This window comes from Hermetia illucens, chromosome 5 (genome assembly GCF_905115235.1).
Source record: "Hermetia illucens chromosome 5, iHerIll2.2.curated.20191125, whole genome shotgun sequence".
Taxonomy (NCBI): domain Eukaryota; kingdom Metazoa; phylum Arthropoda; class Insecta; order Diptera; family Stratiomyidae; genus Hermetia; species Hermetia illucens.
Window position 1 is genome coordinate 89,610,612 of NC_051853.1, and position 24,244 is coordinate 89,634,855.

Below are 24,244 nucleotides of genomic sequence, written 5' to 3' on the forward strand. Positions count from 1 at the left end.
CCTCTATGCCTTGCGGAGAGCGGTCTAGCCCGTCACCTATCAGCGGCTCGCCGCCCATTCCCGTCAAGCAACTCACCAATGTGAATTTTTGGATAAAACTTTTCAGAAAAAGCAAATTGAAATAACAAATCAAATGTAGCTTTTTAAATTAAGTTTTAAATTATATTGTATAAATTAAGTAAAGTTGTTTTTATATTATTAATAAAATTTGATTTGATTTAATTTAATTTTTAAAATTCTTTATATTATTAATATATAAGTTGAAATTAATGTCCATGTTTTTTTCTTACAGTTGGTATATAAGTTGAGAAAAGAACTAGGTGTTTTTCCCTATCCTGTAAATATTTTTTTTTCCCCCGCATACAATTGTTTCGGAGACCACGTGCCTCCTTCCTCAGTGCTATTACCTAATTAGTTAACCTATCTTAAACTACCCCTATTTATATCGAAGCTTTTTAGCTCTACTAATTACGTTATAATTAATTTACTGATCCTACCCATATTTCCACATCTTTTTATTTTTTTTTACTATTACCTGCTGCATAGCTTTTTTACCAGGGTCGTTGCACAGTTTGCGCAGCCTGCTTTCAGGTAAGTGTACTATGATAAACAGAGGACTCAGCGAAATTATAGGTAATTAATAATCAACAACGAATAACATTATGCAGATTGTAGATAGTATTGAATAAAGCGTTGCTCATCCAAGTCCATCGTATTCCTGCAATGGAATTATATCAATACAGTATTACAGGACAGTACAGTACAGTATAATAGGACCCCAGGCCAAAGTGGAACAGCATACGCAGAAGGCTGCGGGCCATTCGTGAGCTTGGTTTTTGGCATGCAAACTCTGAATACCTTGGACACCTTCAGTTTCAAATAAGAGCCTCAGCCGGGCTAACGAGGGTGGACATTCTCCCCGGACTACTTGTGGGACCAACATGTGGACTTAATTATCAAACAAGTCGGGAAACCGGAAGCTATACACTTCAAATATAAAATGTTTTGTGTTTCTCTATATGAGAAGCCACGAGTGTATGGCAATTCCGTGTGCACATAGTTCAAAATTCCATTGCCCTCTATTTTCTAGAAAGCAAACTCCGCCATGCTATTAACATAGTATGCTGGTCCCAAGCCCAGGTAAAGGAGGAGGGTTTGAGGCAACGTACTCTGTACTATCCTCAGTAAAACAAAAATAAAATGCTGAGATCAGGGAAAGAGATAAATAGAGTATAGTTGGAGTTATTCTACTATGCTAAATCCTACCTGATCTCTCTTGGTGACAGGCCCCGCGACAGGTCGACCAAGAAAATGCATAGAATGTCGTTACAAACATGATGATCGGATTAAGTCACAGGCCTCGGAGAAATGCTAGGGCGTCCACCTCAGTCGACGCGGCAGGACGGGCCCCGGTCCTGTCGAGAAATGGGCAAGGGTTCTTGACGCATGGACGGCGTCAGGACGTAAGCAAGTTAGTCCGCACACAACGAACAAAACAAATACGTGTCTGCACGCTAAATGTTGGTACCCTAACTGGAAAGACCGAGGAACTCGCAAGAGCCCTTCGGAAAAGGTGCATTGACATCTGCGCTCTGCAAGAAACCCGATGGTCTGGTTCCAAAAGCTGCGACATTGAACGCGAACGCGGTAAAAATGGCTACAAACTTCTCTATTTTGGTAACCCACACACTCAATATGGTGTTGGCATTGCCATCTCAGAGGGTTTCCGTGATGCCATTAAAGAAGTCGAACGATTTGATGATCGGTTGATGAAGCTCACCATTATATCAGCTGATCGCACTATTCGCACAGACAGGCCGACCTGATGCCGAGAAAGATGCCTTCTGGCAACTTCTCGATGAAAAGACTTGTCACGTGCCTGCTGACGATTACATAATCATTGCCGGCGACCTTAATGGTCATGTGGGTGAAAAGGCAGACGGTAACAGGTGCCATGGGGGAAAGGGGTTCGGAGCGCGCAACGAAGGTGGCGAGCGTATAATCGATTTTGCGGACACCCATGACCTTGTACTTATGAATGCATGGTTCATCAAACGATTGTCTCATCTTCCCACATTTTATAGTGGGAACAATAAAACGCAAATCGACTATATTCTCATAAGACGTCAACATTTTACCACTGTCACTGATTGCAAAGTCGTTCCCTATGAGACCATCGCACCTCAACATCGGCCGTTGATTGCTGTCCTGCGAATTAAGCCACCGATAAAACGGCGTGAGGAACGCACTGGCCCGCTGCGCATTAAATGGTGGCGATTTGGTGAGAAGAACGAAGAAACGGTCTCACTCATACGATTGCCAACCATTACGAATGTGGAAGAATCATGGAACCAAATGAAAGACACGATCCACAAAGCGGCCTCTGCAACCCTCGGGGTCACCAAGCCGGGTAAGCGGTACATCAACCGGGATACTTGGCTTTGGAATGATGAAGTTGAAATGAAGGTCCGTGAAAAGAAACGCCTCTACCACAAATTTCTCGACGATAAAACGCCTTCTAATTGGCAAATTTATAAGAATGCCAACCGGGAAGCAAAGAAAGCGGTCGCTGTCACCAGAGCGAACCATTTCAAAAATCTTTACGATAAACTGGACACTCGGGATGGCGAGAGAGATCTGTACCGATTTGCTAAAAGCCGTGATGAACGCACACAGGATATCGAACACTTCTGTTGTGTTAATGACAAGAACGGTACTTTGCTTACTGATCGTCGAGCCGCGACGGATAGATGGCGAGAATACTTCGAGCAGATTTCAACTGAAGAATTTGCTCATCCTCTACTTCCACAATCATTGTCGACATTTGGAGCAGTTCCACCAGTCAGCGCAACTGAAGTCGAGGAGGCAATAAAACAAATGAAATCAGGGAAAGCAACAGGACCTGACGACATCGCATCTGAGCTCTAGAAAGCAAAGAGCTGGGACCCAACACCGTGGCTGAGTGAATTCTTTAACCGGGTTATTCAGGAAGGAAGAACACCATCTGACTGGCAAGAAAGTACCACTGTTCCAATATGGAAAAAGAAAGGTAGTCCAGCAGAATGTTCAAATTACCGTCCGATCCGGTTACTTTCCCATACCATGAAGATTTTTGAACGCATTCTTGACAACCGTATTCGCGAAATCGTTGAAATAACCGTGAATCAAGCCGGATTTGTCAAGAACTGCGGAACTACTGACGCAATACACGCTGCGCGGTTACTCATGGAGAAACACCGTGAGAAGCATCGCCCTCTTTACATTGCCTTTCTGGATCTAGAGAAAGCGTTTGACCGTGTACCACACGAACTCATCTGGTATGCTTTACGACAACACTTCGTGCCAGAATAACTCGTGCGCTGGGTTCAATTGCTCTACCACGATCCGAAAAGTAAAGTTCGAAGTATGGCTGGTGTATCAAAACCGCTTCGTGTCTCTGTTGGTGTTCATCAAGCAAGCGCCCTCTTACCAATCCTCTTTGTTCTTCTTATGGACACTGTTACACGGGATATCCAACGTCCAGCGCCCTACACACTGCTTCATGCAGATGATGTTTTCCTAGCATCCAATAGCAAAAATGATCTCGAGCAACTTGTCCAAAAATGGAATGATCGCCTCATGCAACACGGTCTCAGATTGAACCTAAACAAAACTGAATTTTTGATGACCGATCCCCATGAAACAGGCACAATCACTGTCACTCGGGTCGAGGCTATCCGCCAATAGAGAACTGCGTTATGAAATTGCTTCACACACTAACGCAACCTGGTGTTCTTTTTGATCGACGTATCAACGAACATCTTAAATCTAAAATTTACCGCAATGTCGTCCGTCCTGTCGCTCTCTATGGTTCTGAGTGTTGGCCAACTATAAAAGACAATGAACGACGTCTTGCGGTAATGGAGACGAAGATGTTACTTTGGACTAGTGGCGTCACACGTTTAGATCACATCCGAAATGAGGATATCCGCGATCGTTATGGGGTTGCACCGATCGTGGAAAAGTTGCGAGAGAGGCGTCTTCGATGGTATGGTCACGCAATTCGTGCAAACGAGAATTCACTTGCAAAGATTGGTCTGAAGATCGAAGTCGATGGTAAACGACCAAAAGGCAGACCTAAGCAACGGTGGCTTGATACGATGGATGGGGATTTGAAAGCCACGAGATTGCACCCAGATCAGGCATTCGATAGAGCCAAATGGCGAAGCCGATCACGACGAGCCGACCCCGCTTGTGAACGGGACAAAGGCTGAAGAAAAAGAAGAAGAAAAAGAAGATTTGATGGAAAGCACTGTATTGATAATCGTCAACCTCATACGCTTCACACTCGGAGCTTAATGTTATTAGTAAATGTGAAGAAATTAACCTACAACAGATACAACAATTGATAGACCAGTAGCTTACTCCAAACTACAATTTTTATTTTACAGTGTATATATATATTTCGGGAGCAACCTTCCATACCGATAACATTTCAAAGCACCTGGCATGGATGGCATCTATCCGGCAATGCTAATGGAGGGTATGGAGCACTTAGAGCAACCTCTAAGAAATATTTTTCTGGGATGTCTTGCTCTGGGTTACGTGCCTTCCTCTTGGCAAAAGGTTAAGGTAGTCTTCATACCGAAACCTGGGAAAGATGACTATTCTAATCCAAAGAACTTCAGACAGATTAGCTTGACTTCATTCTTGCTGAAAGGTTTGGAGGGACTGGTGGAGCGTACGAATGTGACGCACTTAGGTCGCACCCACTTAATGAAAACCAACATGTTTACCAGCGTGGAAAATCCTGTGAGTCGACTCTTCATTGTTTGGTCACAAAGGTAGAGGATGCAACTTTGAATGGTGAGTAAGCGATGGGAGTGTTCGTGGACATTGAAGGGGCTTTTCACTGTGCGCCTTTTCAAAAACTTTGTGATGCCGCCAGAGAGCACGGTGTTAATAATGCTTTAATTAAGTGGATCCATGCTATGCTAATGCAAAGATTGCTATACGCTGAGGTGGGTCTTGATCGCTATCTGACTGCAGAAGCAACTATGCGAACTGTAAAATTTGCCAATACATGCTCAAGCTTATGTTAATGACGTGGTTGAGCTTGCTGTTGATCGGGATCTTGGAAGGAATATACAACGTTCCGTTGATTTGATAGACAGTTGGTGCCCCAGACATGGTCTTCCAGTTAATTCAAATAAAACCACAGTGGTATTATTCACAAAAAGGAGAAAACTGGATAAATTTTGCCTCACTGAAATGAGGGATACTACCCTTCAACTCTCCGAAGAAGTAAAATATCTGGGAATCAATCTATCATAGATAAAAAAAACTTCTTTGGAACAAACATATAGAGGTGAAGATGAAACGAGCTCTCACAACTTATGGTCTGTGCACACGGACATTTGCCTCGACGTGGGGACTCGATGCATATGCATCCGTAGTGTGGTGGGTTAAGTTGAGACAAAAAGGTTTTCCCCGTAAACTAGCCGCACTGCAAAGATCTGTGTGTTTGGGTATCACTGGTGCCATGAGCACGACATCCGGCGCAGCTCTGAATGCACTACTCAATTTGCAGCCCCTGGATATATAATATTTATTCAAACCACTGAAATGAGAGCAGCTCATAGATTAATTTCATTAGATCTATGGGAAAACAACGAATGTGGTGGGCACAGAGCATTAGAAGAGTTACTCCGGGGACTGAATCCAGTTCTTACAACGTCTTCCGATTCTCGTGTCCCCATACATCTATTTGGTAGAAGATATGAACTTACCCTGAATCGTAGAGAGAACTGGGAAGTCCCAGAGGAATGCATGGCGGGATATCTACACGGATGGCTCAAAAACAGAAGAGGGGTCTGGAGCCTTCCCATTTGGGACAATATGAAACGGTTTTTCAAGCCGAAGTTTATGCGATCCTAAAGGCGGCAAATTGGTTGATTGACGAGCGGTTGAAGGGCAGGCGCATCGCAATCTGCAGTGATAGCCAGGCTGCATTGAGGGCGTTGAATACTCCTTTGATCACCTCGAAAATCGTTCACGGATGCAGAAACCGTTTGAACTCTATCTCTAGATTCAATACGGTGGAACTACTCTGGGTACCTGGTCACTGTGGCGTAGAGGGAAATAAAATTTTGGATGCTTTAGCGAAAGAGGGGTGAACCTATGCCGGGACCGGAATCAGTAATTGAAGTATCAATAGCATTGGCTAAGTCTGTTTTCAAAAAGAAGAAAGAAAAAGAAAAAAAAGAAGAAGCTTCTTACAATGACAGATGGCAGAGCCTAAATGCTGCTCGACACACCAAACTTTTCCTGCCAGAACCGAACATGCTTACCGCAAAGTTTATCCTGTCGAAAAGCAAGAGGACTTGCAGGTGTACTGTGGGCATTGTGACAGGCCATAATTCACTAGCTGGGCATATGTTCATAATAGGAATTACTCAAGATGATACGTGTCCCTCCTGTAATGAGGAGGCGGAATTCACGGAGCATTTCTTATGTGAATGCCCCGCCTATGGACGCATCAAACATCGATCTTTGGTGCCAATGTTCTCCAATTGCGACGGGTAGCATTACATTCACTAACGGAAATCCTGCGATACGTTAACGAATCTGGAAAATTCCGTTAGACGGGGGTGGCGAGTAGAATAGGCCAACATGGCCTGAGTGACACACACACGCCTAGTCGCTTCAGGAGGTATGCCTCGAGCTGAAATCGCCCCCGAGGAGAAGGTATTATGATTTTAACTGGAGATTGCCCAAAACTTGCGAAACCGATCACGACCAGCCGACCCCGCTTGTGAAGCTGAAGAAAAAGAAGAAGATTTGATGTAACCGTACCAACGGAAGAAGTTTGCAGGTTCTCGATGGCAACTTCCTCAAAAAAATAGTCCTTTCGGACTAGGAGGGCAGTGCCTAAATTGATATCGTTCTGAATAATTTGAAGTTTACATTATGCTTGCCTTTAAGGTGAGTCTCCGAAATGCAGTAGAAGTCTATCTTCAGAGTGTCGATTAACATTTGGGCGGTGGAACGTTGGGCATGTAAGATCACTTGCTCTCCGGGTTATGGCAACTTCGCATCTGCCTCCATGTCTTTATTAACTGAACAGCATATGTGCACTATCGAGCAATTTTGGACAATATTCCGGAAGTTTTGGCAGTTGTGACACTGCACTTTCTCCATTGGTTTGACCTTTTCCTTTGACCTTTGAAAAATTCACTTAGCTCTTGGAGGGGGGCTTAAAGTTGGCTATAAAAAGACCGGATTGAGATTTGATAGGGAGCGAAGGATTGTCGCTGTGGTCACAAAATTTGCAATTTGAGTTCGGCCATAATTTCTTCAGGGTCAGTTTCCCTGTGGAGACCGCGGATAATTATGAACTGAGTTCTAAGGGATGGAGGGGTTCTTGTAGTATCAATAAGCCCTTGCTCTTTAATGAGCGGAAAAATTTTGGTATGGTCCCCTGTGGACTCCGCAAAAATGAGGGTTGTATCACCCCTCGTGTTTTTAGGGTTGATTTTAGGGCTTTGCCCTTTAGTGGTTTCCGTAGCTTCGGGACATTAATATTATATGCGGTGATTGGAGGAATTTTCTTCTTCTTGGGCTTTAAGGCACTAGCAGAGGAGGAACTGACACTTAATACTTGGGGAGCATTTACACTTTTAGAAATTACCTGCTGCTTTTGGGGCTTCTTACGCCGGCAGACGAAGTTGATGGGGTCTTCTTGTTACTCCTCGTTGACGACCGCAAGGCACATCTTTTCTGCTTCGGCTCCCTGCTTTAGCTCATTTGCTGTGTTGGACGGACTGACAAAGTCGCTGCTTGACGTGGCTCGCTCTCTCGAAGATAGTGAGCTGGTACTTCTGCTGGCTTGGTCAGGGCAGCATGTTATCCCACGTTGATAGCTGGAAAAACTGTCGCCAGTATAGACTGCGGGGATTTCACAGTGTCCCTAAGTTCGCTGTTCGTCTTTGCCAGCAGTTCGATTTGGGTACGCCCCAAGTCATCCTCGCAAACGTCGTTAATACGCTGAGCATCGTTAGAGGTTTTGCGGCACTTAGGGCCGCTTTTCTTCGTACTCATTACTTGCAATTTCTAAAATCTATTTTTAAAAATAGTTTTCTTGATCTTTCAAGGAAAAGGAAACTTAATTTTGAAAGTGGTCTACAGAGAGTGCCTAAAACTTTGTTAATGAGCCATAACGCCGCGGCGACAATACAAACCTCTGCTCCTAAAGCTAGCAGTTGATAGCTGTGGTGAGAATCCCTTTGTAGACACACCTGCACTTTCTCTGAACCTGAAAAAAACATCTTCTGTCCACAACAGTCAGATGCAGAATGTAGCAAATAGAAAACAAAGGTGTTTTCAAGAATATTTAAAACTGGTTTATTTTTGCCTCTTTACAGGTATTGTTCCACTTAAGGGGGTCATCCGGTGTGTCGGTTTCACGGAATCGATTTTTTTTTACATCAATTGTATCTAGATATAGTCTAGAATATATGGGGAAAGTGATTTTTTGATATTCGGAGTCGTTCGGAAATTATAGTGTTAAACACGTCATCCGTCACATGCGAGATTTATGTCGGTCGCCGTAATAAAGCACATATTTATCAATCCCAATGACGTTCGAATAACTTTGCTAAAAGGCAAAGAATTGAAGCCAAGACTGTACATGTGTTTCTCGAAGAAACCTCAGGTTTATGGACTAGGTATAGCAGATTAATGGTCAGTTAAGATTTTATGACTAAAAATTACATTCTACTTTTTAAATGCGTTTTTCTCGAAACTGCATGTTGAAAATCGGCTGCCACCATAGCCCAAAATCTATCCAACGAAATTCTTTGAAATTTTCACTACTTATTCAGAACGAATTTCTACGGTCCGCAAACTTATTGCGATTCATCCAGTAATTTTTATTTTATTCATTGAAAAAGCGGTGAAAAAACACCAAAATTCGCAAAAAAAAGTTTAACAAGGCACCAAAAATTTAGCTTTTAATATTTTTTAATAATCCTAGTTTGCGGGCTGTAGTTAAGTCTATATGTTAAAATTCCGTTTACTTTTTTCTTTAAAATGATCACAGCGCCCTCTAGTGTGGCAACCGAAAAACACCTCTCTTTGGAGATGGGTGTATTAATCGCTCTGTATTTCAATAACGAATTATGCGATCAGACTGAAACAATTACTACTACTACTATACGCAAGATATTAATAAATCTATGGTGAAAAATTACTATTTGTACCTTTGTCCAATTCTTCCCAAAAAATTTCTAACAAAAGCCAAAAAAACGAGATGACCCACTTAAGGGAGAAACCACATTAGGAGGCTTATTTTCCCTTATGCTTTTGGATTTTTTTCTGGTAGGGAAAATAATTGGAATTAAATTGCACATAATAGTAGCCATATTCTAAGCAACCTTTGAGATTCTTTTTTTTTAATATGTGGTAAGAATAAAAAAGTTACGCGACATCATTCCGTTGGAGAAGGAAATCAATTTTATAGAAATTCATACCCCCACGTTTCGTAATGATCGGTTTAATAATGTATCGAGCTAGAATTCTTACAAATGTGAAAACGAATTTAAAAAAAAAAAAATATCTGAAAAGTCACCCTTAGGATATGAAGAAATTTCTCGCTTAATTACTAACAAAACACAGTTACAACAAATCCAAATGACTTCGTAGAAAGGAGTAACGCCAATCTTATATATAAAAATCAATTGCTGTTCGTTAGTCTCGCTAAAACTCGAGAACGGCTGAACGTATTTATGTTATCTTGGTTTTGAAATGTTCGTGGAGCTTTAGGGAAGGTTTAAAAGGTGAGAAAAATTCGAATAATTGCCGGTAAAACCCTAAAAACAGCACTTTTCTTCTTCCCATATAAACGTTTTTTTCTAAATAAAATTTAGAGTCAATTTGAACTTTATTGATATTCAATAAAGTTCAATCACTCACTATGTTCATCGGACCTCATATTATAACCAAGTGACAATCTTTTATTTCTAAAAAGACAAAAGACATCAAATGTTTCACAGCTCAGAACATGTTGTATTGGAAAATAGAATTTCTGTTTTTAGTATTTTTGTTTCTCACCGTTTAAACCTTCTCTGAATTTTCATAAATATTTCAAGACCAAACTAGACTACTTAGACCTAGACTAGATATTAAGTTTTGTTACAAATTAAATTTCTGAATGCAACGATAATATTTGACATTAGATATGACAGCCAACTAATATGTCAATCCATCCTCTTGCACTTTAGAACACGGAAAGAAGTATTACGATATTGTGCTACGATATCTATGAGTGCGCGGCAACTTTCTTTACTTTGGCGATCCTTTGTGATAGTGACATTCCAGTGAATGTGCTCTTTTTTTTGATATTTTGCGATTGTGACACTTTACTGCTAAGTGAGCGAAAAATTTTCTCACTTTGATTATTTACAATTTACGATGCCGAGGAGAAGACGACCTGACTTCGGTCGTCGCAGTCAATCAAATGTGCGAAGAGCTACCACACGTGCTAACCGCACTGATGACCAGAGAGAGACAGATCAAGAAAATAGTCGTATTGCTATGTCAGAATTGTGTTATTTAGTGAGTGATAATGAAGTAGATAGGCCTAGAATGCAACGAGTTCGTGCACATCAAACATAACAACAGCAATCACGACATAATGAAATTGATCGAATCCGCAGACGGAATGCTCCTGTGATTCTTGTACGAGCTGCATTGCACTATGATTCGGCAATTGATTATAGTGCTGACAAATCGGTAACAATTGGGGAAATGAAAATAATTTGTAAATATTGTAAGGCGTTAAAATACACTCATGAATCTACTGGATTATGTTGTGCTGGTGGCAAAGTAAAATTGCCACAATTGCTCCCACCACCAGATCCTTTACGATCTTTAGTTTCTGGGATCGGAAATGATTCTAAGCACTTCTTGGCCAACATTCAGAAATATAACAGCTGTTTCCAGATGATATCATTTGGCGCTACACATATTATACAGGACAATTTCATGCCCACTTTCAAGGTTCTGGTATATAATATTTTTTATAATATTCAACATGTACTAAAATGTATGTATCGGAAATAATTAATCGACAAATTTTTACAAATTACAGATACAAGGACAAATTTATCACTTATTGGGGACACAGTACCTGATGCAGATTATCAATTTTTACAAATTTATTTTATGGGCAATTCAGATGTGGAAGTTGATAATCGTTGTGCTCACAATCCAAGAGTAAAGAGAACCATTGTCCATGAATTACAAATGTTTCTGCATCAGAATAACAATTTAGTAAACATGTTCAAAATAGCATTGGATCGGATGCCATCTGATAGCCATAATATTATCGTTCGAGCTGACAAATCGATTGAGGCAGTTCGAAGTCTACCGGGTCAGCTAGTTATTTATAAATACGCTATTTGCATTTCGGTGCAAGATTAAGTAAGGACATAAAGCTTCTACATTTTGGGCGCTCTAGCGTGAAAGTGCACCCGATAAGCGTTCGACTCCATGCTCATAAAACCTAAAGACACACCAATTTTACTTTGTAATTTTTACAGAATAGTCTAGGATAGCAAGTTAATGATCTCTGTTATAAAAAAGTCGATTCTGAAAAACCTTTTAATTTGGTTTCCCCCTTAAGCAAATGCATACCGACTGTTCCAATCCCGCTGGAAAAGCTCTATAAGTTGGGCCCTGATTGTTTGGTTTGCTTGGTTACTCGTCCGATTTACTTCTTGCAGAACTAACCCAACCCCTGGCGTATCAAAAAAATAGTCCGCGCTCCAATCCGATATACCAATGAAGGCTGTATTATCGGTCACCAGGAACATGTTATGATCTGTAGAAGCGTTCTTGTTGGAGAACTTAGGAAAGGCAAATCTTCTCTGAAATAAATGAATAGTGAAATTGTGATACCAAAAAATATATCTTACACGGTTCAAAGTTATCTTTACCCACCAATTGAAAATTCCTTCCAGTAATTTCCTGTGCATATCGTTGAAATGAATTGAGATATTGTTCTTCTTCATCTCTGCCTTCTGTCCAAGAAGTTAAAAGTTTTATAGAAACGTTTTGTCTTTCTATAGCTCCAAGCAGGGCTTCGTGAATCTTTTTCAAATATCTATAAATAGACGGAATTGAACAATATATACAGTAAGCAAAATTACATAAGGGTTCGGAAAGGGCGTAAGAGGAGTTGTATGTATTTTATTTTTTACAAGAAGGTACCCTACATTCTGTAAGATCAACGCCAAGAAAATCAACGAAAAAGAATAAAATAAAACCCTTGCTGAGGAAGGATTAGGAAAGCGACTCTATTTTCTCAGGCAAAATTGAAATTCGGGCAAAAACCAAACAAGTCGGGAAACCGGAAGCTGGGCGCTTCAGGTATGAAAGGTTTTGTTTGCTTCTTCTGTGAGTATATTTGAGTGTAGAACTATCCCATTTGTAGGTAGCCCGTTATGTGTACGCGTTTAACATGTTAGATTCAGTACTTCGGGCTGTAAGTGTACACGGTAAAGATAACTTTGAGCTACAGTAACTTTGTTAGTAATGATATGATTTTGATCAAACTTGGAGATAATATCATCATCATCATCAACGGCGCAACAACCGGTATCCGGTCTAGGCCTGCCTTAATAAGGAACTCCAGACATCCCGGTTTTGCGCCGAGGTCCACCAATTCGATATCCCTAAAAGCTGTCTGGCGTCCTGGCCCACGCCATCGCTCCATCTTAGGCAGGGTCTGCCTCGTCTTCTTTTCCTACCATAGATATTGCCCTTATAGACTTTCCGGGTGGGATCATCTTCATCCATACGGATTAAGTGACCCGCCCACCGTAACCTATTGAGCCGGATTTTATCCACAACCGTACGGTCATGGTATCGCTCATAGATTTCGTCATTGTGTAGGCTACGGAATCGTCCATCCTCATGTAGGGGGCCAAAAATTCTTCGGAGGATTCTTCTCTCGAACGCGGCCAAGAGTTCGCAATTTTTCTTGCTAAGAACCCAAGTTTCCGAGGAATACATGAGGACTGGCAAGATCATAGTCTTGTACAGTAAGAGCTTTGACCCTATGGTGAGACGTTTCGAGCGGAACAGTCTTTGTAAGCTGAAGTAGGCTCTGTTGGCTGACAACAACCGTGCGCGGATTTCATCATCGTAGTTGTTATCGGTTGTGATTTTCGACCCTAGATAGGAGAAATTGTCAACGGTCTCAAAGTTGTATTCCCCTATCCTTATTCTTGTTCGTGCTTGTGTTTGACCAGTGCGGTTTGATGTTGTTGGTTGATTCGTCTTCGGTGCTGACGTTGCCACCATGTATTTTGTCTTGCCTTCATTGATGTGCAGCCCAAGATCTCGCGCCGCCTGCTCGATCTGGATGAAGGCAGTTTGAACGTCTCGGGTGGTTCTTCCCATGATGTCGATATCGTCAGCATAGGCCAGTAGTTGGGTGGACTTGAAGAGGATCGTACCTCTTGCATTCACCTCAGCATCACGGATCACCTTCTCGAGGGCCAGGTTAAAGAGGACGCATGATAGCGCATCCCCTTGTCGTAGACCGTTGTTGATGTCGAATGGTCTTGAGAGTGATCCTGCTGCTTTTATCTGGCCTCGCACATTGGTCAGGGTCAGCCTAGTCAGTCTTATTAATTTCGTCGGGATACCGAATTCTCTCATGGCCGTGTACAGTTTTACCCTGGCTATGCTATCATAGGCGGCTTTAAAGTCGATGAACAGATGGTGCAACTGTTGTCCATATTCCAACAGTTTTTCCATCGCCTGCCGCAGAGAGAAAATCTGATCTGTTGCTGATTTGCCTGGAGTGAAGCCTCTTTGGTATGGGCCAATGATGTTCTGGGCGTATGGGGCTATCCGGCCTAGCAAGATAGTGGAGAATATCTTATAGATGGTACTCAGCAACGTGATACCTCTATAATTGCTGCACTGTGTGATATCTCCCTTTTTATGTATGAGACAGATTATGCCTCGCTGCCAATCGTCAGGCATTGATTCGCTGTCCCATACCTTGAGCACAAGTTGATGAACCACTTGGTGTAACTGGTCGCCTCCATATTTAACCAATTCGGCTGTAATTCCATCGGCTCCTGGCGACTTATGATTTTTTAGCCGATGAATTGCACAGACTGTTTCTCCTAAACTTGGTGGTGGCAGTATTTGTCCGTCGTCTTCAGTTGGCGGGACCTCCAACTCGCCGATGTTCTGGTTGTTCAGTAGCTCATCAAAGTACTCAACCCATCGCTCTAATATGCCCATTCTGTCGGAAATCAGATTTCCCTCTTTGTCTCGGCAGGATGAGCATCGAGGTGTATAAGGCTTCATCCTGCTGACTTGTTGGTAAAACTTCCGCGCCTGGTGCGGTTGCTCCCTGTACTTTTCTAGTTCACAGACTTGTTGGTTCTCCCAGGCTTCCTTTTTCCGTCTGTGAAGTCGCTTCTCCGCTCGACGGAGTTCGTGATAAGTCTCTGCGCGTGCCCGCGTTCTTTGAGAATGCAACATTACTCGGTATGCGGCATTCTTCCGTTCCGTTGCTAGCTTACATTCATCGTCAAACCAGCCGTTCCGACTCCTTTTGCGGCTGGGGCCAAGTATATTTGTGGCCGTATCCATGATAACGTTCTTCAGGTGGTTGTGAAGATCATTAGTTGATGCTTCATCTCCAGGTCCTCTATTGACTGCGGTTATTGCGGCATCCATTTCCCTCTTATAGGTGTCGCGGAGGGTTGTGTTGTGGATGGCTTCAGTGTTCACTCTCACCTGATTGTCAGAGGGGATTCTAGGTGGTATTGTTATTCGAGCTCGGAGCACCATGCCAACGAGATAGTGATCCGAGTCTATATTGGCCCCCCTATATGTTCTGACATTCATCAAGGCTGAGAGGTGGCGGCGTTCGATCAACACGTGGTCAATTTGGTTGAAAGTGGTCCCGTCTGGAGAGGCCCACGTATGTTTGTGGACCGCTTTCCGCGCAAACCAGGTACTTCCAACAACCATTTCGTGTGACCCTGCTAATTGAATAGTCCGCAGTCCGTTATCATTTGTTTTTTCGTGTAAGCTATGGGAGCCAACGTATCGCCTGAATACGGGCTCCTTCCCTACTTGGCTGTTGAAATCCCCAAGCATGATTTTGATATCATATCTGGGACAGGCTTCGAGGGCTCTTTCTACTGCCTCGTAGAAGGTATCCTTCTCCGACTCTGCAGTCTCCTCTGTAGGGGCGTGAACGTTTATGAGGCTTATATTTCTAAACTTGCCTCGCAAGCGCAGAGTGCATAGCCGTTCGCTTATACTTTCAAAGCCGATAACAGCAGGTTTCATTTTTTGGCTGACTAAGAAACCTACTCCGAGCACATGGTTTACTGGATGGCCGCTATAATATATGGTGTAGTGGCTCTTCTCCAGGAAACCGGTCCCTGTCCATCGCATCTCTTGCAACGCTGTTACATCAGCCCTATATTGGGACAGGGTATCGGCTAGCTGCTTATCAGCTTCATCTCTGTACAGGGAGCGCACGTTCCATGAGAAAATGCGCAAATCGTTGTTCCTTTGTCGTTGCCGGGTCCGTCGTTTTAATATCCATCCTATCCGAGGCTCCTGTTGTGGCTTCGTAACGGTTGTTTTCCGTGTAGGGTTGTCAGCCCTACCCAACCCCCAACCTGGAGGACCAGTTTGTACAATTTGTCCCGTTTTTAGGCGCGGGAGACTCGCCTTCATCCTTCTCCGTCTGCAGCTTTTCGTTAAGAAAGAGCTCCCAGCGGTCACCACGTGGAGGTGGAGATAGGGTTTGGTAGTAGAGCTGTTGGTGTTGGTTCAGCAGGCATTTCCCAGGTTTTATGCTCCATCGTGGGTACCAATCCACGTTTCGCCCCGGGACCTATACTACCCTTTGACCACCACCAGGGGGGTTTTAGTCAATTTTCCCAAAAATATGGTTATATACTATTATTAATTTAATTTGAACAGATATCGATATGGAGAGTATTTTCAGACCTGGGCACCATATAGAGAGAGCTTCATCACTTTTTTCAGATTTTTTGGGAGGGTTTGTGAGAATGGGTCCGTTAAAGAAATCATCACTTTCCACCCCTCCCACTCCCCGCCTTTTTAACAAATCTCAAAACTAAGACCGGCTTCGAAAAGTACTAATTAAGACCTTTCATTTGATACCCCACTTGACTATGTTTGGTGAAAAAAATTGTTACACCCCCCTTCTACATGTATAGTAACCCCCCCCCCTCCCAATCTCAACGTAGGAGGATATCAATCACTGCATGTCTGGGGGTCCACAGGTTCCACCTTCTCACCAAATTTCGTGTCAATCGGTATAGCCGTTTATGAGAAAAGTGCGTGCGACAGACAGACAGACAGACATTGAACCGATTTTAATAATAAAATCGTAATAATGACATTAAAAACTCGAAAAAAATACTAGTTAATACTTGGTATGAAGACTTTTAGCATCATATACAGCTTTCAGCGGCTAGTAAGATGGATTCAACCAAACGTTAAATACATTTGGCCGGAATGTTTTCCCAATATTCGAAAAGACGTTCCATGAAGTAATTTTAGCTTGAAATGGGATATTATCGAAGTTTCCTGTGTCGTTCCTTGTGGCGATCGCGTTTACCCGCGGTCCTCATGGTGACTTTACTTTTTATCAACGGCGCTCTCCACAACCCATCTCTGCTGGTAGGTCGTCGTGGTCGAAGTGTTAGTTTGACAGTTCTCTTGTCAGTAGGGAAGGTATTGAAATCTGCGCTATGTAGTTCTGGGAGAGACGAAATCATAGAAGTGACTACAATTTCAAGAAAGCTCAGCTCGAAATTTCCTTCTGCAATGAATTTAATTCTTTAAAAGGATTTTGAACATGCCCTGATAGTTAAACACTCGTAAGCAAACGAAACAGCGTTCACTGCGCCCGTCGTCGTGGGCTTTGCGAGTGCCTAATGACACGCGACTATAATTCTGAAGGTTCTCACTAATATTGCAGTCCCAGAATTGTGGAGAAATTTTAGAAGCTCCGGGCAATTAACAATAACTAAATGCGTGTTTTCCGCGCTTTATTTTTCCGATCACTGGCTTGGCATATCTTGAATGTTTAACAAATACCGCTAACTATCCGTATTTCGGCGTGAACACGCATATGGTAGTGTTCAGTTGTCCGAAGCTACTCAAGACCTCTTCTCATACCAGCGTAGAAATATTGCGTAGCATCATCATCAACAGCAGCAGTCCAACAACCGGTATCCGGTCTAGGCCTGCCTTAGTAAGGAAGTCCAGACACAGTTTGCCGCTGAGAACGCAGGCTCACGAGAAATACAGGACTGACAAGATCATAGTCTAGTACAGTAAGAGCTTTGATCTTATGGTGAGACGTTTCGAGCGAAACAGTTTCGGTAAGTTGAAATAGGCTCTGTTGGCTACCAACAACCGTGCGCGGATTTCATCGTCATGTGTGAAACAAAACCTTATTAGAATCGAGTCGATGTCTGTCTGTCACACCCGATTTATTCGGAAATGGGATGTAATCTGTTGTTCCTTTTACATTTAGCAAGTGGCGCGATTTTGTGTTAAGTTTAAGGGGGGCTCCCCATACATGTGAATGGAGGGTGCAACATTTTTTTTTATAAAATGTGGCCATGTGGGGTATCAAATGAAAGGGCTCCGTACTTTTCGAAACTGATCCCATATTTGATATCGGGTGAAACATAGCAGAGTGAGGGCGCAAATTATGACCATCGAAAAGTGTAACAAGTCTCGTTCTTAGAACCTATCCAACCGAAAAATGTGAAAAAATCACAGTAATGCATCTCTACGAAATCTAGGCCTCAAAATATATCCGGTTCCGATATTTGCACAAATAAAGTTAATAACAGTATATTTCCACATTTTAGAAATTTACCCGGATAACCCCTTATGTCCATCCGAGAAGTACAAATTTTGGCAGGGATAACATAGTCCTCAATTTGGTCAAGTTTGAAGAAAATCCAACTATTATTAACAAAGTTATAGGGGGTGAAACTTTGCAATTTTGTGTGAATTTCGCGCATTCTACAAGGTGTATGGCGTGAAGTAAATCGGAAATATGGGTACGATCAATTTATATACGTGCATATATATGTACAGTATTCGGAAATAGGCAGTTTGTTTGTTTAGGGTGAGGATAATATCTATCGCTGTAAATATGCTGGAACATGGATTTGGCAAAACAGAGGAGACCGACAAGGATGCTTCTCAATCGTGCTCTGAAGTGTGATTCAGACGCTTGCTGGAATCTAGAGAGATCGGCTAAACGATCATCATGGAGATACTTCTGCGAAGAAACGGACTCTCTTAAGGTAACCTCAAAGCTGAAGCGGATTCTGGTTAAAGAACGTAGCCTGAAACTGGGTTTTTACGTTTACAGAACGGGAGGTACACAGAAAGCGATGAAGAAATGGCAAACCATTTGCTTGGAGTGCACTTCCCAGGCAGCATCCAAAAACTAATCTCGGGTCAACAAGTGCATCAAGCCCTCAACCGAGAGACTGGGATCTGGCATGCAAACTAGTATCACCGGAGCGAGTAAAATAGGCGTTTAACTTCTTCCATAGATATAAGTCTGCAGGTCCGAATGGCATCATTCCTGCGCTAGTAATAGAGGGAATGGATGCCGTGAATCTACATATTCGGAATACATATCGCGCAGGCCTAGCACACACTTATATTCCGATCAACTGGCCTGATGTGAAGGTGTTATTCATTCCCAAACCACGGAAACCCACCTACATAGACGCAAAAAGCTTTCGACCGATCAGTATGCTAAAAGGACTAGAAAGACTAATACACACATTCCTAAGTGGCCACTTTACTATAGGCAGCACGCCTACCAGAAAGGCAAATCCACGGAGACAGCACTCCATGAACTCATCGCAAAAATTGAAAAGGCGATGTGCATGGTGGATTCATGGACATCGAAAGTGCTTTCAATTATGCCTAAATTTGTGATGCGGCAAGACAGCGTGAAATTGAACCGCTGTTAATCAGTTGCATCCTTCACATGTTAGAGTGGAGAAAAATCCACGTATCTGTCGGCCACAAGTCTATTGAAGCAGGATGTCTTAGGGACTGCCCACAGGGAGGGGTTTCCCCTCCGTTGTTATGGCTCTTGGTAATGGATACTCTGCTGTGGCTCCTGGAGGACAAAAAAGTCTTCGCGGAAGCGTTTACAGACGACCTAGCCGTAATAATTACAGGCAAGTTTGCGGACACAGTATGTGTGCGCTTGAATGGAACTTTGCATGAAATCCAAAGTTGGTGCCTCCGCAATGAACTCACGGTGAACGCTATGAAGGCTGCACTAGTTATGTTCACTAGGAACGTCAGGTGGGGCAGCTATATCCTACCCACCTTAGCAGCGGCGGAAATCCAGCTGACACAAACAGTCAAGTATTTAGGAGTACATTTCGACTGCAAGTTAACATGGAAGCACCAGGAACAATATCAGAAATCCTGCAGATTGCTCTGATGCTGTAGGAATGGGATAGGTAAGACCTGGGGACTTTCACCAAAATGGATATACTGGATGTATACATCCATAATAAAAACCCATTTTGATGTATGCATGCATCGTCTGATGGCCGATACTGAAGTTTGCTAACAACAGGAAGCTGCTAACGCAGATTCAGGAACTTGGTTGCCTAAATATTACTGGAGCAATGAGTACTACGCCGACTGCGGCACTTGAAGCTATCCTAAATCTACCCTCCCCGAGATATCAAGCTAGTTGGTATGGAGTTGCCATCAGGTGCTGCTGAAACTTGGCCGACTGAACGAAACATTCCTGGTGTGGGCGCCGGGGCACTCTAACATCGCTGGTAATGAGGAGGCTGACAGACTGGCTCGGCGAGGGTCTGGATCCACAATGGTGGGGCCAGAATCAGCTTTTGGGATCCGACCATCCCCTGTCAAGTCTACCCTAAAGGGTAAAATTGCAAGGATTCACGCAGCCGAGTGGAGAAATTTGAACTCTTGCGCGGCAAACACTTTGGCAAGGTTTTCTTCAATGAAGAATCTGCATACTCTCTGCCTCTGAAGAATATTTTCAGATTCGCTAAAGCCTGCGAACGCCGTAGGCGGGAAGTCATTGAATAGGCGATAGTACAATGGGTCTAACAATGCCGGAGTGCTAGGAGTTGTGGCTCCCCCAGTAAACTAAACTAACTTGTAGTTTTCAAAAATATGAAGGAATATGTTGGATTTGGATCTATAATATATTCGGATTGAAAAATGTGCGTTGAAGTTTCTTACATAATATCAACACAAAACCTGAATATCCGAAGCGGTATTCCGACTTGTTATATCATATATGTGGAACCTCCTTTTAACGGAAGCCTGCGAATAACCGCCAAGGGTGGCCGGTAAATAGAAATTTCACTGTACTTGTGTAATACTTCAGCGTGATCAATTTTGTGACTTTAGACGATTATGTGGAAACATTAAAGCTAATATTTTGCATGTACTCCTTACAGGCATCCAGTACGTCCTGGATTTTCGTATTCATACTGGAGTATTGCGCTTCAGGGTATGCACATTTGGCCACAATTAGTTAGTATCCCCGACTGTCCTTTGGCGACCTATTTTAAAACAGTCCAGAAGTAGTTCGGTGGGGTTAGTCCTAGATATTGGCAGAGGCCCGCCTAACGTCTTTGTACCGCACTACTGAAGCGATAAGGTGGTCGATTGTGCTGTGCGCTGCAGATCATTGCCTTGTTGAAAAATTAAGTGTGAAGCATTAACGTTTAAATCGTTTATCATCATCATCATCAACGACGCGACAACCAGTATCCGGTCTAGGCCTGTCTTAATAAGGAATTCCAGACATCCCGGTTTTGTGCCGAGGTCCACCAAATCGATATCCCTAAAAGCTGGCTGGCGTCCTTATCTACGCCATCGCTCCATCTTAGGCAGGGTCCGCCTCGTCTTCTTTTTCTACCATAGATATTGCCCTTATGGACTTTCCGGGCTGGATCATCCTCATCCATATAAATTAAGTGACCCGCCCACCGTAACCTATTGAGCCTCACACTATTCACAACCTCACGGTCATGGTATCGCTCATAGATTTCGTCGTTATATAGTCTATGTAACCGTCCATCCTCATGTAAAGGCCAAAAATTTTTCGAAGGATTCTTCTCTGCAACGTGGTCAAGAGTTCGCAATTTTTCTTGCTAAGAACCGGGCGCATAAAAGGGCATCCCCTTGTCGTAGACCGTTGTTAATGTCGAATGATCTGGAGAGTGATCCTGCTGCGTTTATCTGGCCTCGCACATTGGCCAGGGTCAGCCTAGTCAGTCTTATCAATTTCGTCGAGATACAGAATTCTCTTACGGCCGTGTACAGTTTTACCCTGGGTATGCAATCATATGCGGCTTTAAAGTCGATGAAAAGATGGTGCAACTGATGTCCATATTCCAACAGTTTTTTCATCGTTTTCCGCACAGAGAAAATCTGAACTGTTGTTGATTTGCCTGGAGTGAAACCTCTTTGGTATGGGCCAATTATATTCTGGGTATATGGGGCTATCCGGCCTGGCAAGATAGCCGAGATTACCTTATAGATGGTACTCAGCAACGTGATACCTCTATAATTGCTGCACTGTGTGATATCTTCCTTTTTATGTATGAGACGGATAATGCCTCGTTGCCAATCGTCAGGCATTAATTCGCTGTCCTATACCTTAAGCACAAGTTGATGAACCACTTGGTGTAACTGGTCGCCTCCATATTTAACTAATTCGGCTATAATTCCATCGGCTTCTGGCGCCTTTTGATTTTAAAGCCGAGAATTGCACGGACTGTTTCTCCTATACTTGGTGGTGGCAGTATTTGTCTGTCGGCTTCAGTTGGCAGGATCTCCAAGTCGCCGATATTCTGATTGTTCAGTAGTTCATCAATGTACTCAACCCATCGCTCCAATATGTCCATTCTGTCGGAAATCAGATTTTCCTCTTTGCTTCGGCAGGATGTGCATCGAGGTGTGTAAGGCTTCATCCTGCTGATTTGTTGGGAAAACTTGCGTGCCTAGTGCAGTTGCTCCATGTACTTTTAGAGTTTAGCCCCGCGCAGTAAAAATAATTTTTCCTGCTGGAAACTCCAGACTCCCAGAATCGTGCAATGCGAGCTGCAACTCAATGCGCATTCCACGTCGGCGGAGTTTGCTCCAAGTCGGCAATGTTCGTTCGCGCATTGCATTTCCACCGCTTATTCATATCACACACATATGCGCACACCCTTTAATTTTTGCCAGAAAACCGATAGTCCATCGGATCAACTGCTTGTTGATGGTTGACAAGCGTGTGGGCAGGCCAGATTGCCAACAATCGCTAGCAACCACGCCAAATACCCTGTCCACACGCTTGGGCTTAAGACTTTTTTTGTAAGGCTTGGCAAACATGTAGTAGGCACTTTATGATTCTTTACCTCTATCCGGATTTAAAGAAAGAGAGTTTCTTTTGCAATTCGCCCTCAGCAAGGGATTTATCCGTTAAAGATATCATCATTTTCGACCCCCACGCTCCCCGCTTTTCCAGCAAATGTCAAAACTAACACTCTTTGAAAAGAACTTTCATCACAAATAATCGAACATGATTATAAAATTTACACCCGCCTTTTGCATGTTTCAAGACCCCGCCCCCCTTAAATTCAACGTAGAAGGGTGTAACTTACTGCATGTGTGGGCATTCACAATTCCCACTTTCTCACCAAATTTGGTGTTAATAGGTGCAGCGATTTCTTAGAAAAGTGCGTGTGGCAGACAGACAGAGAGACATTGAACCGATTTACCTTATATAAAAAAGATAAACAAGAAAAATCAAACACTCACAGTACACCCGGCAGTTCTTTCCTAAAAGGATAGTATTTGACCACTGATATATAAATAAACTCGTCCGCATTTTTTATCGCTTTGACTATGGCATCTTCGGTAGATATTCCTTTGATAAAATGCTTCATTGGCCCGGAAATCTGCATTAAAAATAAATAAATAGAATTAATGATTATACTGAAATATAAATAATTTGAAATTTAAAGAAACATAGCAATAAAGGACGCCAATTTGCAACGGGCTTTAGACGGATATCCCTTTATTATTCGTAGTGGCATGATCCCAGTTGGTGGATCATGTACGACCTAAAGTCATTGCCAAGCGATAACGAGGATGGGTGTGGCATGCTGTGGGATTAAGTTCTTACAAACATCTGGATCAATTTTATTCCACTCTGTAAGAGCACGTGGGTAGGGCTGACAACCCTACACGGAAAACAACTTGTTACGAAGCCACAACAGGAGCCTCGGACAGGACGGATTTTAAAACGACGGACCCGGCAACGAAACGGAACAACGATTTGCGCATTTTCTCATGGAACGTGCGCTCCCTGTACAGAGATGAAGCTGATGAGCAGCTAGCCGATACCTTGCCCCAATATAGGGCTGATATAACAGCATTGCAAGAGATGCGATGGACAGGGACCGGTTTCCTGGAGAAGAGCCACTACACCATATATTATAGCGGCCATCCAGTAAACCATGTGTTCGGAGTAGGTTTCTTAGTTAGCAAAAAAATGAAACCTGCTGTTATCGGCTTTGAAAACATAAGCGAACGGCTATGCACTCTGCGCTTGCGAGGCAAGTTTAGAAATATAAGCCTCATAAACGTTCACGCCCCTACAGAGGAGACTGCAGAGTCGGAGAAGGATACCTTCTACGAGGCAGTAGAACGAACCCTCAAAGCCTGTCCCAGATATGATATCAAAATCATACTTGGGGATTTTAACAGCCAAGTAGGGAAGGAGCCCGTATTCAGGCAATATGTTGGCTCCCATAGCTTACACGAAAAAACAAATGATAACGGATTGCGGACTATTCAATTAGCAAGGTCACACGAAATGGTTGTTGGAAGTACCTGGTTTGCGCGGAAAGCGGTCCACAAACATACATAGGCCTCTCCAGGCAGGACCACTTTCAATCAAATTGACCACGCGTTGATTGAACGCCGCCACCTCTCAGCCTTGATGAATGTCAGAACATATAGGGGGGCCAATATAGACTCGGATCACTATCTCGTTGGCATGGTGCTCCGAGCTCGAATAACAATACCACCTAGAATCCCCTCTGACAATCAGGTGAGAGTGAACACTGAAGCCATCCACAACACAACCCTT

The 24,244-nt window shown here is 43.0% G+C and overlaps 2 protein-coding genes across 2 annotated transcripts in view; both read right to left on the reverse strand.

The window, feature by feature from the left end:
- The window catches only part of LOC119657566 (5'-3' exonuclease PLD3-like), a 59,235-nt gene extending 50,465 nt beyond the window's left edge, over window positions 1-8,770 (reverse strand). The window contains exon 1 of the mRNA XM_038064526.1: window positions 7,670-8,770. The gene's annotated coding sequence lies outside the window, so the exon portion shown is untranslated. The remainder of the gene's footprint in view (window positions 1-7,669) is intronic.
- A 2,237-nt stretch (window positions 8,771-11,007) lies between these two features.
- LOC119658254 (5'-3' exonuclease PLD3-like) overlaps window positions 11,008-24,244 on the reverse strand; it is a 40,577-nt gene continuing 27,340 nt past the window's right edge. The window contains exons 5-7 of the mRNA XM_038065539.1: window positions 22,909-23,048; window positions 11,980-12,142; window positions 11,008-11,906 (exon numbers count right to left, since the gene is read on the reverse strand). Of these exons, the coding sequence (XP_037921467.1) occupies window positions 11,658-11,906; window positions 11,980-12,142; window positions 22,909-23,048 (552 nt within the window). The 3' untranslated portion in view covers window positions 11,008-11,657. The remainder of the gene's footprint in view (window positions 11,907-11,979; window positions 12,143-22,908; window positions 23,049-24,244) is intronic.